This window comes from Typopeltis vanoorti, chromosome 5 (genome assembly GCF_054136105.1).
Source record: "Typopeltis vanoorti isolate ZY-2024b chromosome 5, IOZ_Tvanoo_1.0, whole genome shotgun sequence".
Lineage (NCBI taxonomy): Eukaryota > Metazoa > Arthropoda > Arachnida > Uropygi > Thelyphonidae > Typopeltis > Typopeltis vanoorti.
This window is the reverse complement of record NC_143553.1, coordinates 23314985-23334347: the sequence shown is the minus strand read 5'-3', so window position 1 is coordinate 23334347 and position 19363 is coordinate 23314985. Positions and strand designations below refer to the sequence as shown.

The following is a 19363-nucleotide window of genomic DNA, read 5'->3' as shown; positions in this document are numbered from 1 at the left end:
CATTTTATTGTTGTTGAAGTTAGCCCTTTTAATGATGGTTTTAGAAGTGTTTTGAGCAACTGTGTAGTCTCTTAAGGAAGCTGGTGTATTGGTCTCAAACCACTTGTGATAGGCTGTTTTTTTTTTTTTGCACTATCCTAGAACTCTTCTTGGAGACCATGATTTGGATATAAGGTGGGAATTTTAAGAGAGAAATGAAAGCTTTCATTCCAATATGGATTATTTCTTTCACATGATGTGGATATGCAGACACCAGTGAGGCAGTTGAGTGTATGAATGTATTTAATATGCCCAAGCTAGTACGAAGGACAACAAATCAGAATGGGATAGTTAGTATAAAGCATCAAGATGGGGGTGGGACTAATGGGCTTCTGCACTTCATGTATACTAATGGCAGGAGTAATTAGGAACAAGAAGGAAGAATTTTTGGCCTTGGTTGGCTCTTCCTGGCCACAGATTATTGGCATTAGTGAGACATGGCTGACAAAAGATGATATAACTAGTGCGATAGAATATGAAGGGTATAGTGTGTTCAGGAGGGACAGAGAGAAAAAAATGGGGGGAGTGATATTGATGATAGCTGATGAACTGTAGCCAAGGAGAATAGAAGTTGAACTGCAGGATAGTGAAAAGAGCACATTTGAGGCTATTTGGTGTGAGATTGAGACTAGCAGAACAAAATATACAGTTGGGTGGTGCTATAGATCAGATGATGGAATAGATGGTGGCGATAGTATGCATAAGCAAATAGACGCAATGAGTATGTGATGATGATGATCATCATGATCATCATCATCAAATTCCTGCCATGTACCCTCAAGGGGTGTACAGGATATGACAGTACTACATGAAAAATTTACATCATTACTAACTTCTTATCTACAATTTTCCTCCAAATCAGTCTGTTACATGTCAAGACTCCAACATTATCAGATCTTATATCTCTATCGTCTAAGGCATTTTGTACCGTATCAATCCACCTATATCTTGGTCTTCCTCTGGGTTGTTATCCTGCCAACTCATTTCCTACTCTGCTATTTAGATCCCCAACAAGGACCAACTTTTCCTTTTTCATTGTGTCAGTTGCTTTTTCTAAAGCGTCAAAAAATTCCTCCACTTCTACCTTAGTAGAACCTTCTGTGGGACCATAGGCACAAATAAGTCTCATTGTCCAGTTCCCCATTCTCATATTTGCCCACATTACTCTACTTGAGACTGACTGCCATTCAAGAAGATTAGCCTCATATTTTGTGTTGAATAGTATGGCTACTCCTTCTTGTCCTTGATTGTCATTGCCTGAATATAATATTTTGTATTTATTGCTCAGAAAGATCTCACCATTTTTGGTCTTTTTTGTTTCAGTCACCCCTATTATGTCGATCTGGTACTTATCTAATTCCTCAGCTAGCTCCATTTCTTTGCCATTCAGGCTTCTTATGTTGATAGTACCGATCTTTAACTCTGGTGATGTTGAGTTGGGGTTTGTTTTCAGATTTGTTCCAGTAGCTGACTTTTCGCTGTTCGCCCTGGTTCCCTGGCGAAAACAACGGGGGGACCTTGTTTAACCGGGCGACGCCCCAGCCGGCATGAAATTTTGTCATGTTGTACCATCATTTTTTATTTTGGTTTAACCAATAAGAATACAATTTGGTCGGCTAAATCCCAAATTGCCAGCCCATCCTCGTTCGTTCAATATCAAAGTAGATACCCAACAGGGTGCACCATGAGAAGGTGAGGAGTGGACATTAGGTCAGAAGCCCTGGTCGGTTCTCCGCATTCCTTTAAAGGCTATGTGGAGGTCTCCTCTCAGTTATACAGCTTTGACCCTTATGTGGGATTTCAACTATGGTAACATTGATTGGAAGGAGGAGAGGATACGTGTGGAAGGAATTGGATTTTATGCAGCTATTAAGGGATAACTACCTGAGACGGCATGTAATGGAATATACTAGGGGTTCGAGAGTGCTTGACCTAGTAATTGCATCTGAGAATTTGACTGTATTGAATATTACCACGTTGCTACCAATTGGTGAGAGTGATCATAAGGTCTCGACCTGGGAGGTGGTTAAATGCATGGAATTTTCAATTAAGACAGGGTACATGCGGAATTACCGGGCTGGTAAGTATGACAAGCTTAGGAGATTGCTTGGTCAGTGCCATGCCATGTAAAACTGCAAGGGCTGGAGGTTGATGGTGCATGGGAAGTGGTAAAGGAGCATTCGAAGGAGGTAATGGCTGACTGTGTACCTAGAAACTTGATAGTAAATCAAGTAGGGGTTAAATGGATGAATAACACCATTAAGCTTGAGCTGCAAAAAAAGAAACAACTGTGGAGGGAATTTAAGGAGAAAGGTGACCTGCAGGCACACGAACAATATAAAGCACAGGCCAGAAGGGTAAAGAGTGTGGTAAGAAAAGCAAAAGCGGATTATGAATGGAAATTAGCCACGCATGCTAAAGAGAATTCGACTACAGTGATTTCGATGTGTTGCAAGTAAAAGAAAAAATGTATAAGGCAGAATGATTTTAAGGAATGCTGATGGTAGGGAGATAACTGAATCAGTTGATATAGTGGAATCACTGAGCGATCACTTTGCAAGAGTATATCATCCAGGTGGTGATATTGCAGGAATGAAGGAACCATTAGCTTATACAGGAATTGAGGTGAATAGTCTATTTCAAAACCTTAATGTGAATACATCTATGGGATTGGATGGTATACCAACTTGGGGCTTATGTGAAGAGGCTAAAGAATTGTCAGTGCCCTTGACCATTTTGTTTATTTTGAGTCTCGGGTCTGGGTTAGTCCTGAGGGGGTGGAAAGAGGGGAAGATAGTTCCACTGCATAAAGGAGGTTCCAAGACTGCTGTTGCAAATTACCGACCGATCAGCATATCAGGAGTCGTTTTCAAGGTTTTGGGGAAAGTTGTCGAGAAAAATACAGGAATGTATAGATGAAAATGGTATACTGTATGTGGGATAGCATGGTTTTGTGAAGAGTAGATCATTCCTCAGTAACTTGCTCACGTTTTATGACGGCTGAACTGGATAAGGGTAATGGGTTTACAGTGATACTGCTGGATCTTGCTAACACCTTTGACAGGATATCACATGGAATTCTAATCAGTAAACTGCAGCATATGGGGATGGATATAGGGTTGGTAAGATGGATAGGAGGGTGGTTGATGGAGAGATATCAGAGAGTAGTTTATTTATTCAGGAGTAGAGTCCAAAAGACAGCCTCTGACTAGTGGTGTGCCGCAGGGTTCTGTTCTTGGACCACCACTATTTAATTTGTTCATTAACGAATATAGGAAAGGATCTGAGAGGAACTGTTCATTTGTTTGCTGATGATGCAGAGTTGGGTAGAGCAATAGTGAATGCATATCATGTCAAAATTTTGCTGGATGATTTGGATAGATTGGAGGATTGGGCTAAGGAGAATGGATGTCAATTTAATGTGGCACATTTTTGGATGAAAAGATTAGCAGCAGTATACTACATTGGTGGAACTGTACTCCAGGAAATTGAAGAGGCCAGGGATTTGAGAGTGTTGGTGGATAGGGAGTTGAAGTTTACATTGCAAAAGTGGCTAAATCAGCTCATCAAATCACTTTGTTACTGAAGAATACTTTGACGAGCAGATACAAGCAAGTTATTGTTCCTCTGTATCGAGCCTTGATAAGACCCCATGTTGACTACTGTGCCCAGATCTAGGTGCCAGAGTTTCTTCTTGATGGGGAGGAGGTGGAGAGGATCCAGAGGCGAGTGACCAAGATGATAGCAGATCTATGGAATGAACTTTACAAGAACAGGTTGAAGATTTGTGGATTGCAGAAATTGGTTGATAGGCAGAAATGGGGTGATATGATTGAGACATTCAAATTACTGAAGGGTTTCTATAAGATTTATTCAGAGGATATTTTTCAAAACAGGTGGTGGGAGGACTAGGGGCCATCCATGGAAATTGGATGGCCCCTAGTCCTGAGATAGAAGTTTTGGTAGCTTGTTCCACCTTTGCAAGGAGTGCCCTGGTGTTGTACCACCTTACTCCAGTCCTGAAGATACTTTCAGGCACAAACCTTGTTTGCTCACACTTGGATAAAGGATTAAACAAAATTTCTTATACTCTAACCAAGTGAAAAATAAACTTTCAACATCTCTCTCTAAATCCAGAGTAATTTATTAAAAAAAGGGTGGCACACCATTTGACAACGCCTTGCTAATGCTTCTGCCTGGTATCTCCACTTGGGCCTGGCTCCCACTGAAGAGACCTCAATAAAGGTCGAAACTAGTCTGGGTAGTGGCCCTTCCCTTAATGCATAACGTTATACATATCCGCAAGATGTGTTATGCAGTATGGGAGATACTGAGAATAGGAGTGTTAGTAGCTTGCTCCACCTTTGCAAGGAGTCGTCCTGGTGTTGCACTACCTTACCCCAGTCCTGAAGATACTTTCAGGCACAAACTTTGTTTGCTCACACTTGGATAAAGGATTAAACTAAATTTATTATTGAGGCTTATTTTCATATTTAATCTTTCAAAAGGTAAAAAGAAGGGGAACATGTGTGTTGATGAAAAATAGGTGCATAAATGTGTTGCCCACTCAGAAAGCATCGTCTCCTAACCATTACATGGCCTTGATAGTGCCTCATCTGTCCTCCCTTCCCCAAACACACATATCATTGATCATTAAGCCTTCTAAAATGCATTACCATCTGATTCAGTCCCATACGCTAACTGGTAGGCAGCATGTAGAACTGCTTTACTGTTGTCCCGACAAAGATGGGGGTGGGGTACTGGATCGCTGCAGTATGTTTGGCATGTCCTCATTGAGTATCATTGATGCTGCGTGAAAAGGTTGAAGGGGTGGGGGGAGAGCAGAAACTGGAACCCTTGCTCTAAGAACCGAAGATGGCAACAACCACTTAGGTCTCCAATAAGTAAGCTGGTGGTATTTCACTGGGTGATGAAAGTCATCTACTATGTGAGTATGTCTAGAGTCTACTTGCCATTTACAAGTAGGAAGGTAACCCATTACAATGGGAATTCTCAAATATGCTGAAATATTCTGTATTTGAGCATATTTGGTTGATTATCATATACTCCAGTTGTATTTCCAGATTTCTTTCTACTTTTCTTTGTAAAACTATTGGAAATCTAGAAAATTGAAATGTATTCCTGACCTTTTCTCTTGAATATTTTATATATTCAGTGTTATCTTAGTGCTAAACTCATTTAGCAATCTTTCAAAGTAATTACTTCAGATATGTGATTAGCTCACCTTAATCATCTCCTTTACAGTGCCTTTTTTTCTGTTTCTAAGCATTTTTCAGTAACCTCCAAGTTCATGACAGTTCATGCCACCTTTGTGATATTTATATTATATAATCTTTCCAAAATCTTACCTTGTGCTCCTTTAAATACATTTTGTAGCTTTTCATTTTTCTCTATATTCTTTAACACTTTAATGCTAGGACTGTACTAATGCACGTAAGGCTGAGGTTAAGGCAGCGTGTTAAGGATACTTCCTAACTTACTTTCAGTGTTGCTTTCTTCTTTGTCATATGTTGCCATTGTACCTCTAAGATTCTTACTTTCAGATGCCTTTTTCAGTGATGTTGGTTTATATCAGTCTACAATTCTCCTCTGAAAACTGATTGACTTTAATTATTATTATTTTTAACCCTCTTATGTCTTTTCCATATGATGCCCAATTTTATACTGCTCACAACTAAATGGTTAACACTTTCATTTAAAATCCTATGTATACGCCCTTATATTCCTAAACATTCTGAAGATATCACTATCAAAAGCAGCATAGTCACTGATTTATTTTATCTCTTGTATGCTGTCTCTTCGTGTGAATTTATGCACATCTTTTGTTACTAATTATTATTATATTTATTATAATATTATCATCATATCAACCTCCATGGAATCAGCAGACTTATCATAGGAGGTGCACTCAACCATCAATACATTTGTTATATTGAATCTTAAAATCCTTAACACATCCAGTATTCATGACACATTTCACTCATTCACAATTATCAATGTAAAAAACATACTCTTCACATCCTTCTTTGCCACAGGAAAGAAAGCATTTGTCTTTTGATATATATTTTTTAATGTTTGATCTTATATTGAAGTATTATGCATTTAATTAGATCATATAAAAACACTTTAAATTAATAATGCAAGTTAATAATATTATTTTAAGAATTTGAATTACAGATTATATAATTTTTACTTGTAGAAAATACATTATGTGCAGGTGATCATGTTTCTTGGCACTGCTCTCTAGATAATAGTGAATCAAGGATACAACACATGCTTATGACAGAAGATTCTCAACTAGGGACCATACTGACACCATTTGGATTTGTATCCTTTGTCCAGGTGACTTGTTATAATTTATATAAAGCAATAAGTAGAATCTCTTGATTCTGTTCTAACATAAGGTAGTTAATTTGCTCTTCCCCTTTTACTTCAGTTCCCATCATGCATAAATTACTTCCATTAACTGCAGACTTTTTCATTTGCTGTTGGTCATTAGAATTGATCTTTATGATGTGTCCATGAGGCAATAGTTTTTTCACGTGCCACTTGTAGTGAAGATCATCCTTCAAATTGTGTTGCAAAATTTTATCTTTTCAATCAAGACTGAGTAAAGGAAGGCAACAGGACTTTGTTATTTCTCTGAATAATACATGCAGGAGAAAATATTATTATTATGTCACACCTCCAGGGAGTCCAAGGACTCATTGAGGGAGGTCACCTACTCTACAACTCTCTGTCTCCACCACTTAATCCACCAACTACAACTAACCACAACTACCAATGCATCTACCACCCACCACTACTAGCATTTCTATACATCCATTCCCACAGTGGGATTCAAACCCGCAGTCTTTTGGCTGGAGAGTGGATACGCTAACCACTTGGCCAACCAGGCCGACAAATGTACAGTGCCTCAGATATATAGTTTTATCATCATTTCACATGTATAGATGTACTTGTTTGGAAGTACAATTGACAGACATAGCAGATGAATTTAGTGAAACATGTGGTAGGCAGGGATTGACAGCAGAACTACTGTGAATATGGTGGATGAATTTTGTTAAATGGTATGAGACTACCTGCTAATTGAAATTTCCATGTTTGGTCTCTAGAAGAAATTTTTTGTATAATCTGACCACACACACACAAAAGTAATTATTCCTGATTTCCTCTAAACTTTGATTACATGTGGTGATCTCTATCTGTCTCTAAACTAAATAAACTGACTTTCTTATTTCTTCATTCACATCATAAATCATCAGAACTTATTGTATAAATTTTTGATAGTTATTTAGTTTTATTGAAAGACATTATATATTTTTCATTCAGATCTTGTACTTTGAGGGGGAAAAAGAAAAAAAAAAAAACAGAAAAATATGATTTCATTATTTAGCTGAATTTTATAACATTCCATCTCATCTATCTTTCAACATGTTGCAGTGCTTCCAGAAATTTTTTAATTGAACCAGCGTATATGTTGTATGATTTGGCATTTTTGTCATCTTCAACAAAATTATGATATGAATTCTCAAGGTATGTACATAAGTATTATAATACTACATGATTAAATTTACATAATTACTAACTTCCTATGAACAGATTTCTTTCTTTCTACATATTATTATTGCGATTACCTCCAGAGAGTCAGGGACTCATCGAGGGAGGCTACATATCACTCACACCACATGGTCCTACTTTTTTTTTTTAATTCATCCACACTACTTGTACTCACCACCTCTAAAAGCAAGCCATTCCAGTCCTGCACCACTCTATGAGAGAAAAATCTAGCTCTTGTTACTTTCTTGACTGCATTCATTCTCAACTTTCATGGGTTCTTTCTTGTTCTCTCCTCCCCCCCATCCTTCATAAAATGAAAAATTCCATCTACTACTATCTGTGTGATCCTTTCAAAAGTGTGTAAATCTCTATCCTATTGTCCCTCTTTTCCTATCTGCTAACATCTGCAGCCCACAAATTCTCCATCTCTCCTCGCAACCTACATTCTATAGTCAGATATCTTTAACACTCTCCTTTATACCCTCTCATCTATAATATTATTCTTTTATTTGTCAGGAACCTGGTATTTCTTGTGTTACATGTACTAATCTTCTAAGATATTAATCCACCTAGAATTTGGTCTTCCTCTGGCTGTTTCCTCTCTCATTCTGTTCACTATACTATCTCACATTAAATCATTTCACAATTTTGAATGCTAAATAAGGCAATAATGCCACCTGTTCATCCCTTAATTTTTCTCAGATCTCTCATACTTGTGGTCTCTAGTCTTTGAACAACTGTTTTATTTCTAACCCAAATATCACATCCATTAGTTAAAGCTAGTTTGAATACTATCTTGTGTACAAGTACTTTGGCAAATTATACTTGCTAAGAAATTTCTTGTTTAATGTTTGTCTAAGATGGTTCATGACTAGGCTACTTGTACATAGAAGCTGACGACTTCACATCAACTGCTGTAGTATCCCATAATTCAAAGTGCATTTCCTTTTAGACTTGCCTAATACTATGCATTAAGAAAGCGTCACTAGCTAGACTAGTTTCAACCTTTATTGAGGTCTCATCAGTGACGCCAGATCCAGGAAAATACCTAAGTTGAATTAATGCAGAAGTTTATTCTGACACTCTGAGTCAGAGAAGTAGTTGCAGAAAATTTTTTCATTTGGTTGCAATGTAAATTAGATTTGCCTAGAAATTATTTTGTTTAATCCTTTATCCAAGTGTAAGCAAACAAAGATATTTTTGGTATCCTCCTGGGTCTGGCTTCCACTGATGAGACAAAAAAAAAAAAAGGCCGAAATCAGTCTCGCTGGTGATTCTACCTTAATGCATATCTGAAAGGAAGTGTGCATTGTATTATGGAATACTAAGGCAAATGAAGTACCCTAGTCATGGTGCTTCATGTACAAACTTTGTTTGCTTACACATGGATAAAGAATTAAACAAGAATACATTTTCTTGGCAAGTATAATTTACTTTGTAACCAAGTGAAAAAAAAAATTACTTTGGCATTAAGATGACTTAAATTTATTCAGCAGATTCCCCTGGAATTCGACCAGGCATTCTGATTTATGTCACATAGCCACTCTAAGACTTTTATGCTTGCATATTTAAGAATTTATTATTATTATTATGGACACCTCCATGGAGTGTAGACATTGCGGGAGGTCCACTTATGTTCCACAAACCAAATACCAGCCTTCGTTTGTGCAATACCTGTCATATTTAGCTTTGCGCTCATTCACTGACTGGCAACCTATTCCACTCATTCACCATCCTCAAACAAAAAAATCTAGCTCTCACTCCCTTTCTAACTAAACTCTTCCTTAATTTCTAGGGAAGACTTCCAGTTTTCCCAATACTACTCATGTACTGAAATATTAAGTAACTTAGGAACCCAGGTGACCTGATCTATGTGCAGTAGGCAAGATAGAGATCATATCAAGTCCTTATAAGGAGGTATGATGACCTCCTTATCTCTGCTTGTTAGTGTGTTCTTCAATAACTAGGTAATTCTATATGTTATTTTAGTGGCTTTTGCAATATGGCCTCTGAACTTTAACTTAGAATCCACCATCTCCCCCAAATCCGTAGCTTCTGTAATTTCTTGCAGTTCATTTCTGTCAATTCATTACATAGCTGATTATCTTTTCATCCCAAAATGCATAACCTTACAGTTGACCACATTAAACCGAACAGCCATATTGTTAGCCTATACAAGTTGGCCTGCAAAAGATCCTTTCCAGATTTGCATCATCAGCAAAAATAACTAAATATTTATCCTAAGATCATATACTATATCATTAACATACAAGTTAAATAGCAGTACAGAACCCTGTGGAGGTCCACATTCTAATTCTGTCTGGGCTATCTCTTTGTTTGTATAATATTGGCGGTCAAATTTAGCAATTCATATTAACAATTTTACAGATTACATTTTGGTGGTTAAATAATTTAGCAGAATTCATTCTAATAATTTTCCAGATCACATAAAACACTCGCGAATATTTGTTTATTTAACTACAAGTATTTCTTATTGACTTTCTTTCTGAAGTAAAATTGGTATATAAGAATTTTATACAAAATTCTTTCTATACAAGATTTTACATAGGCTGCGTCTCTCAAAAAAATTTTTTTAAACCTCTTGCATGCGAATTTTCTGGAGAAAATTTGACTAAGTTTTTCTTTGCCTGAATTTGTACCTTATCTGATTCATGTTCTATTCTAAAACCTATTCCCCTTTCTATTTTCCACAGTCCTGAACCAAAAACTTCATAACTGCAATCGCACAAATTTTTATCAAGTGTGCAGCCTTTGTAGCAATGGCTAAACTCCAAGCTAACAATTCTCTTACTGCTTCTCTTATCATGAAAAGAAAACAGAGGATGTTGGTATAATTAAACTTCCCTCTGATTTGAATGTTAACCTCAGCTTTTCTGTGCTTGTTCCACCTCGATTTGTTACTTCTGGATCTTTTATATCTCTCAATAATGTTTACTTCTATTTTTCTCTGATTACCCTCCCCTACAATTTCTCCTTTTTCACCTTGGTCATTTACTAGTTTGACGCTTGATTTGTGGTAGGCCTCCGAGTGACTGTTCCTTTTGTATGTTGAGCATACTGAAGAATTAGTACGATTATGTTCACATATTTCAGTACTCTTTTCAGTCAGTTCAGTAGGCTCGACCTTATTTTCATTCTGCTGTATTCTTTCTACACGTGGTCTCTCAACTCTATCCTTAAAAACATAGTTCCCTTTTCCTTTCCATCTATTCCCCATTAGGAACATTTCATTTTGAGAGAAGTTGCAAGAGAATTTGTACCACTTTAGAAACTTAATTCCTGAGATTATCTGTGCACTTGGGTAAGATGTCCTAGGAAGGACCAATAACTCTTTGCAAACACACAAATTTTCTGGAGAAAATTTGACTAAGTTTTTCTTTGCCTGAATTTGTACCTTATCTGATTCATGTTCTATTTTCCATTCTGGTAGTAAGAGTAAAAATATACTTACCAATTCTGGTAAGTATATTTTTACTCTTAGTTTCTTGGTCGCATATATCTCTGATGTTGAGATTCCCGATAATCTAATTGGTTTCTTCAGCTTAGAAATGCCCCTCCATACCCTAGATTTTATTTCTTAAAAATATTCTCCAGTTATGACTGAGGCCTGGGAACCCGTATCTAGCAATACGTCAGAAGGCGATCCTTGTACCTTCCCCTTGATTATTTTTGATTTCCCTAGATAATTTAGATTCTTGCCCTCTCTCCTCCATGGTGTATTTGCACAATCATGAGGCTTAAGTACAAGATTCTGCTCATGTTTCTGAAACAGTTGCGAGCCAGGTGCCCATATTTGTTGCACATGAAACATTTGGGAGGCTCCCTCCTGTTCCTTACTTCATTATTCCTCCCCGTTTGAGGAGGAGTTAATCTAGAGGTTTTATCTATCATTCCCTCAAATTGTTTCATGACTACATCAAGTTTGTCCATCACAGGCTGTTGTAGCCTTTCTACCTCCTGCCTTATCATAGTGGATAATTCCTCCATGTTTGTTAGCCCTACTTCTTTTGGGATGTTCATTTTACTGTCAGTCATTTGATTAACGTTGACTGATTTTTCTCTTTCTCCCTCCCTTTCAATATGATCCTTAGTAGACTTTCCTTTTACATGTGCTTGAGTCTTTTTCACTTTTGCTTTCGCAAGAGGAATCATTTGCCTTCTTGATGACATTAATATGGCTGTTAGTAGAAGAGGGATGAATGTCTCCAAGCCTCTCCTCTCTCTCCTTCAGAGTGAGGAAACATTCCTCAAGATTTGTGATTTTCTTTTTCAATGCAGTCTCCTTCAGTTCTTCCTTGACTCCTAACCTAAACTGGTGAAATACTGCCCAGTCGAGGTGAGGTTTATCCTCTTTTGAGACACTTAGACTGTTTGCTATTGTTAGTAGTTTATTGTAGTATTCTGTCACATTCCCTTCTTTTTTCTTCAGCACATCTCTGCAATTTCCAGAGATTTGGGCCTAGACTTCTTACCCTGGAGAACTGGGAAATCAAGGTTTCCTTAAACTTTGAGTATTCTAAAGTATCCTTAAGTATTGGGGATGAATACAAGAAGCTTTTGGCCTTTCCAACCAGTTGGCTCCTGAGCAGAATAAGTAGTTGGAAGTCTGACCACCTTCCAACTTTTCTCAGCTCTTCGGCGAAGCTAAAAAAAGCTAAAACATTGTCATTTTCTTCACCAGAAAATTGCCGAATGACAAGTTGAGGATTAATGGTTCTTAAAAATTCATATTTTTTCTTTTACTTATCTTCTTTAACTTAACAGTTGTAACACCAAGTTGTGCTATTGTTGCTTGTTTTAGTCTTATCGCCTTTAATCCTTTCAGTCTGCAATTTAATCCCCTCCCCTCTCAAGGTCGTAACTATGCTACTTTCACGTGTGTGTGTAGTATAGATTTAGAAATTGCCTCTGGCTGGAACCAATTCCTTTGTCTAACTAGCTGGCTTTCTCTCACACTGATCTTTAAAAATTTATTTGTATTAATGACTGTGCCATTAAAGATTGTGCAAGGAATTGTTTGTCTTTCCTAAACATATAAGAGAAATGCTCAGTGGAACAAGGAAATATCTTTAATATTCAATTCTAATTCAAGCAATGTTATATACTTAAATTTAGTCAGTCATGGCTACTTTTAACTTTAAGGACACACAGGTTCTATCTTTTATGAGAAGTGCATTGGTAAGTCGAAATCAGGCAAGTTATTTAACAAACAAAATAATTTATTCATACTAGACATCACCGCCAATTTAAAAATTGGCGGTCATGTCTAGTATGACCGCCAATTACAATTTAAAAAGGCTCTTAGCAATTCTGGCAAGTAACAAAGCAATGCACGTGTCTGGTTTTCAACTTACTAAAATCAGTACTTCTAGCCTATAGCTTAGAGACAATGACAAATATTTACATTCACATATATGTCAGACACGTAGTTAATTTCATACACACTTTAAAACGATTTAACTTAGATCAATATCAGAATTATGCTTAACTAAGCTTCACATTTAATCTCTCCCTCAAACATAAACTCTTAACAATGACCTTTTAACATTAACAATTGCTCAGAATTTTTTAGACAACTATTTCACAATAATTAAGAAGTGCAGTTTTCCGACTTCATAACCTTACAATATGCTAGCAACTATATAATCAACAATCCCTGCTCTAAGGTTCACAATCCATAACAGTTTTACATTAATCTTACTTGATACATTTCTCAGCCAGTTCAGCATTCACGATCCTAGAGATCACGAGTATAACCTTCTTCTTTCCTGTTAGAACAGCAAACAGACATTATTCCATGCAACGACGCTTCAGCATTCCTGGAGATCTTTTAACGAACTTCGCGACGGGACCTTCTGGAACAGGCCGACTCCACTGTTACATATCTCCTATCATCACCAAAACTTTGCTAGCTGGATATATTTCCCCATCCTTGGAATGGCTGGATATAGGAACCTTCTTCGACGTGACACTGGAACAAGTCGGGAACAGTGAGACACCAGAGCAGAGCAAAGCCAAAAAGTCTGGAGCAGAGCCCCTGTCCCCTTTTTATTCTTCCTTGACGGTCTTGAAACTTCTTTAGATTGAGTTCCCCAGATGTTCTACCAGGGGTACCCCCCCCCCCCCCCACCCACATGAAAATCGCTGAGTCATGGCGGGAAAACCCTGTAACTCGCTGACCTTCGCACCTGGCAATAGCCTCAGGTCTACATTCTAATTCTGTCTGGGCTATCTGTTTGTTTGTACAATATTGGTGGTCAAATTTAGCAATTCATACTAACAATTTTACAGATTACATGGTTGTGTTTAAATAATTTAGTAAAATTCATTCTAATAATTTTCCAGATTATTAGAATGAATAATCTGGAAATTTGTTAATTTAACTACAAGTATTTCTTATTGACTTTTTTTCAAGTAAAATCGGTATATAAGAATTTTATGCAAAATTCTTTCTATACAAAATTTTACACATCTAATCCCATAGCTGTATTAATGTCAAGGTTCTGTAAGATCGTGTACACCTCTTCTTCATCTACCTCTGTTTCAATATCAGCCATTGTCACATCTGTTACTGCAATATCTCCACCTGAATTATACACCTTTGCAGAGTAATCAAACTTGGTGTAGGATTTTGGTGCCTTGATTTACATTTCAGGACAAATATTGGAAACAAAAAGGACCTGCCATGGGTTTCTCCTTATCTCCAGCACTGGCCTATATGGAAAATTTCGAAATTAATGCTATTAGGAACTATCACAAGAAACCAAAAACTTAGTTCCTTGTTGAAGTAAATGAAAAAGAATAAAACTGACCTTTTCTGTTTACAAAAAACCTACTGCAACTGGAAGATTTTTACATGCCGCTTCACACTATCATGCATTTCAAAAGATAGGCATGATTAAAATATTACGAGATGGAACATACAATATGTCCACCATGTCAGTTAACAGAAATAAAGCATTGCAAAGGGGTTTATTTTAGATAATCTGATAGCTATCTCTTCACTCCCTTAGTATATCTGAAGCATGCTCTTTCCCTCAATGGTTATGAACCCAAACTTTCAACATCGATGATCTACAAAATTCTTAATACACTTCCAACAGATAATTTACTTAAAAGATTTTGAGAATGTAATCACTCTACCTTACATCAAGAATGTTACATATGAAGTGGCAACCTTGCTCCCTGATTACAAATTTAAAGTGACTTTTTTTACTATTGTGTAAAATCTCCAGGTTCACACATCCACCAAAACCTCCATATCATCCCATGAAAAAACCAGGCATTTGTGACATTTGCTATATAAACTAGACAGGAAGGTTGGTGTGTGTGTGTGGGGGGGGGGGGGGATCTGTATGTCTGAACCCCTAAAAGACGTCACAGAAAGAAGACAGTATAAATCAGATTTGGCATCCAATAAAACTAACACAGGCCATCAAGTAGTTTGGCAGTAAACAAAAATACTTTATATTGATCATAATTATTTTATAAGGAAGTTCAAGGAAGCCTCACATCCTGCACCAAGTTTGGTCTGCTTTCATTAAAAAAATAACTACCGCAGAACTTAGGATACAATATATGGCATGCTACAGAATATGACAGCAACAGCTAGCATTGTTCCAACACATATACAGTAATTAATTAAACATTTAATTAAAACAACCAAGAAACAGTCTATGTATGCTGTGCAATATCTTACAAATTGGAACCTATATCTCACATATAGGTTCTTCAATCCCATGCTTGCTGATATCATTGTCAATACTTACTTTTGCTAGAGGTACATAACTCCTTTATAACCTATCTAAAACATTATTATTTTTTTTATTCTGGTTTCTTGTTTATATCTACCATTTTTGAAGTTCTGATAATATCTGGTATGTGTAATTAATTGTTTCTAGCCTTTTTTGTATGTATAACTTTTGCTATTATTCCCTGACAATGCAAGTCTGATGGCATGAAACTTGTAGGATTATATTTGTTTATTTTATTAAACTCGTTATGTATTAAAAAACTTTTGGCTCAATACTGGGAGCTTTCTACAAAACTGCTAATTCATAGAAACTTATGTATTCAAGAAAGACAGTTGTTGGATTCATGTTCAATAGTAAATTCAAAAGCAATTTCTTTATCCAAAAATTGTAGTAATTCTTTCTCCGAGTGAATCAAAACTGTGATTCATGTCTTGTGATTCCATATTTTGAATGTTGTTAATCAATCTTCTCTTCTTTTATTATATCCTTGTAACATAGGATGAAATATATGGAAGTTTGATAAATTCTGAACATGTCAGTCATTAACAGATATAATTGTCTCTTACACATGTTGCTTTAAAGCATCTAGTTACAAACACACACACACACGATGTTCTCTAGGCCAACCACGCAAAAACCAAACAAGGCACAGTCTTTTGCTTTAGTTTGTTTTGTAGTGAACTATGGACTTAGTGCTATTTCAGATGGGTTAAATGTATTTTGAATATCCATAGTAAAGAAATGAATTTTTTCTCCTCTTTACCCATTTCTAAATTTTTTTGTTTTATAGCTTCAGAAATTATAGAGATGATTTCATTTTGTATTTTATCACCTGAATAATGAGCAATGCTCCTTTTTTGTGATGTTTGGTTGCGATGCAAGTGTTCTGCCATTATCGAAGCTAGAAAAATATTTATTGACAGAAATTAATAATGTGTTATTTACCTTGAAGAGTCATAACCACTTTCTAAAATCTTCTGGTCGAAGATAAGCAGCACTATCTCTGAGTAGTACTATCCTTTTCCTCTCTTCGCTAGTGTGTGTATTCTGTTCAATATCTTACAAATTGGACAGTCACATATAGGTTCTTCAGTCCCATGCTTGCTGATATCATTGTCAATACTTACTTTTGCTAGAGGTACATAACTCCCTTATAACCTATCTAAAACATTTTTAACCTTTCTTGAATATTTTTTTACACCTTGAATCTAAAATTCTCCACATAAAAGAAATCACTTTCAATTTTCTGCTGTTGTCAATAACATTAACTGCTAACATTAGTCACATATGCCCTGAAATAATTTACATCAATCCATGGCCACTTTCATTTTATCAGTATTTCATAATATCTTCATTACAATGAAATATATTATAGAAGTAATTAATTGAAGCAATGTGTATTTAACTTGAATAAATATTCAAGAAATACTCCTTCAAGGATTTCTAAAGAAGGATAACTCCATATCCCTGTTGTCAATGTCTTCAGCATTGAAGTGATTTTTTATTTTATTTTATTTATTTATTTATTTTTAAGTTAACTTTTGTGATACGCCTTCTGAATTTCAACTCCTTGTCCACCAACACTTTTCATGATGGCTGGAGCATTGCCTGGTTAAACAAGTGCCTTGCTGTTTTTGCCAGAAGCAGGGCAAACAGTGAAAAGTCAGCTACTGGAACAAGCTCCAACTTAAAATCTAGAAGAAGAATAAACCCAACATCAGAAGAACTGAAGATAGGAACCATTGATATAAGGAGTATTGATAGAAAGGAAATTGAACTTTCAGAAGAATTGGAAAAAGTACTACTTGGATATAACAGGCATTACTGAGACAAAGAAGACAAACAGGTAAGATCTTGCTAAATAATAAGTAGAGAATGTTATATTCAGGCAATAATGATCAAGGAAAGGAAGGAGTAATGATGGCATTCAACACTAAACATGAAGATAAACTTCTTGATTGGAAGGTAGTTTCAAGTAGAGTTATGTGGGCAAACTTCAAACAGAGGATGTGCACAAAGAGACTTATTTCTGCTTATGGTCCCACTGAAGGTTCTTCCAAGAAAGAAGTTGAGGAAGTTTTGAGTCTCATTAGAGACTCATTGTAGACTCGACTATACAAACATTATTGAAGAAAAAATAAAACAGCAACCAATTCTGAGTCTCAGTGGCGAACTCTGAAGAAGACATTGATTGATTCAGCTAGGGAGGTATGTGGTGAAGTTGCTTGCAAGGATAGAAAAATAAGAATACCATGGTGGACACAAGAAGTTAAAGAAGTGGTCCTGGAAAAGAAAAGCACACCAAAAGTTCCTACCAAATAATTCGTCAGATGCCCTAAAAGAATACAGAGAAAATTAGATTAACTCTTAACTCTTTAGGTTAAGAGAGCTAAGCTGTGTGTAAAAGTAGCTAAGCAAAAGTCATAGGAAGATTTTGGTAAGAATGTAGAAAACAACAGGAAGTTGGCAAAATGTTCTGGAGGCTATTGAAGAAGAAGAAGCTAAGACATGAAGGAAATAGTACTGTAAAAGGAATCAAAGATGATAAATATGACATGAAAACTGAAGATAATGATATCCTAGATGTCTGGAGTAATTACTTTGAAAGACTTTTAAATGAACCAAGCAGTGACAGAACCATACTAGAAAATTTTCAAGACAAATGCAAAGAAGAGTACATACTGATATTTGAGGTAGGAAAAACTGTCAAACATTTGAAGTGCTAAGGCAGCTGGAGTAGATGACATTAGACCAGAAATGCTTAAGAATGGAGGTATAAAAGTTTTACAGTAGCTACACTACATAATTCAGAGGGACTGGTCAGAAAGTTGAATTCTCAATGATTGGGGGAGAGCTCTCATAGTACCCATCTATAAACAAATGGAATAAAACTGAATGTGAGAATTACAGAGGGATTTCACTACAAAGTGTTCCTGGTAAGATTTATGCAATCATACTTGAAAAGAGTCGAGAAAGATTGCGGAAGAGAAACTTGAAGAAGAACAAGCTGGGTTCAGTCCAAGTCAAGATCAGATTTTCACTTTAAGACAAGTGAAATAATCATCTGATCTGTAGTTCCACATTTGGCAACCTCTCCAGTAAAGACAAATGTTGTTCAATACTAAGAATGTGGTTGATTTTCATCTTTCCTGCCTGTTTTCTCTTAGTCTCCTGATTGCTGATTTTCATACCAAATTTGTCATTGCAGTTGTTTAACTTGGCTAAATGCTCTGGCCTTGCCGATTTATTTCAGAGTATGATGCCTGTGCATGGAATAAAGAACTAAGCTTAATATCTTCTATTTGAATATCGATTTTTAATTAATAAGTCATTGGATGCGAAAAATGAATTTATTTTGTTAAATGTACTTTCACTTGTTTTACAGTATTATCAGTTTCTAATTCTAAACAAAACATTTCTTCAAATATGTCTTCTTTATTATGTTTGATATATCGCACATATCCCAAACATCAACTGATGTTGGAAATGTCAGTTGATGTTTGGAATCAACCGACGTTGATCCCAAATTTGTAGTGAAAACTACGGAGAATTTGTAATATTTTGAATTAACTGCTCTTGGAGATTGTCCACAATCAGTGTAGTTCTATGACAGATAACATCTTTTGCCATAGGCATTTCTTTGATTTTATTAGCCTCTGATATTCCAAACAGTTCCTCACAAATATTAATCATGCATGGCTTCAATAAACTTTTGAATCAGTTTCTTTGATTTTGCAATATGCAAAACTGTTATAAACGAAGCTTTAACTAATGATTTATTTCTAACAGTTATTGCATTCACGAAGGACTTTGGATTTTTCAGTTCATCCTTTTTTCTTGTAAAAAAACTTCTGGTTTATCTTAATATTGCTGATGCTTTGTTTCTAAAAGCTTTCTTAATTTATTTGGTTTCAGATATTCATTTGAGAGGACTACACCGCAAACAACACATTGTGGTTTTTGAATTT

General features: G+C 36.1%; 1 protein-coding gene across 4 annotated transcripts in view; it reads left to right on the top strand.

Annotated features, from left to right (window-relative positions):
- The window catches only part of Su(fu) (suppressor of fused domain protein), a 494976-nt gene that overhangs the window by 144690 nt on the left and 330923 nt on the right, over positions 1–19363 (top strand). For all 4 annotated transcript variants that reach the window (XM_090393062.1, XM_090393061.1, XM_090393064.1 and 1 more), the window contains one exon: positions 6260–6402. In XM_090393062.1, the coding sequence (XP_090249188.1) occupies positions 6260–6402 (143 nt within the window). The remainder of the gene's footprint in view (positions 1–6259; positions 6403–19363) is intronic.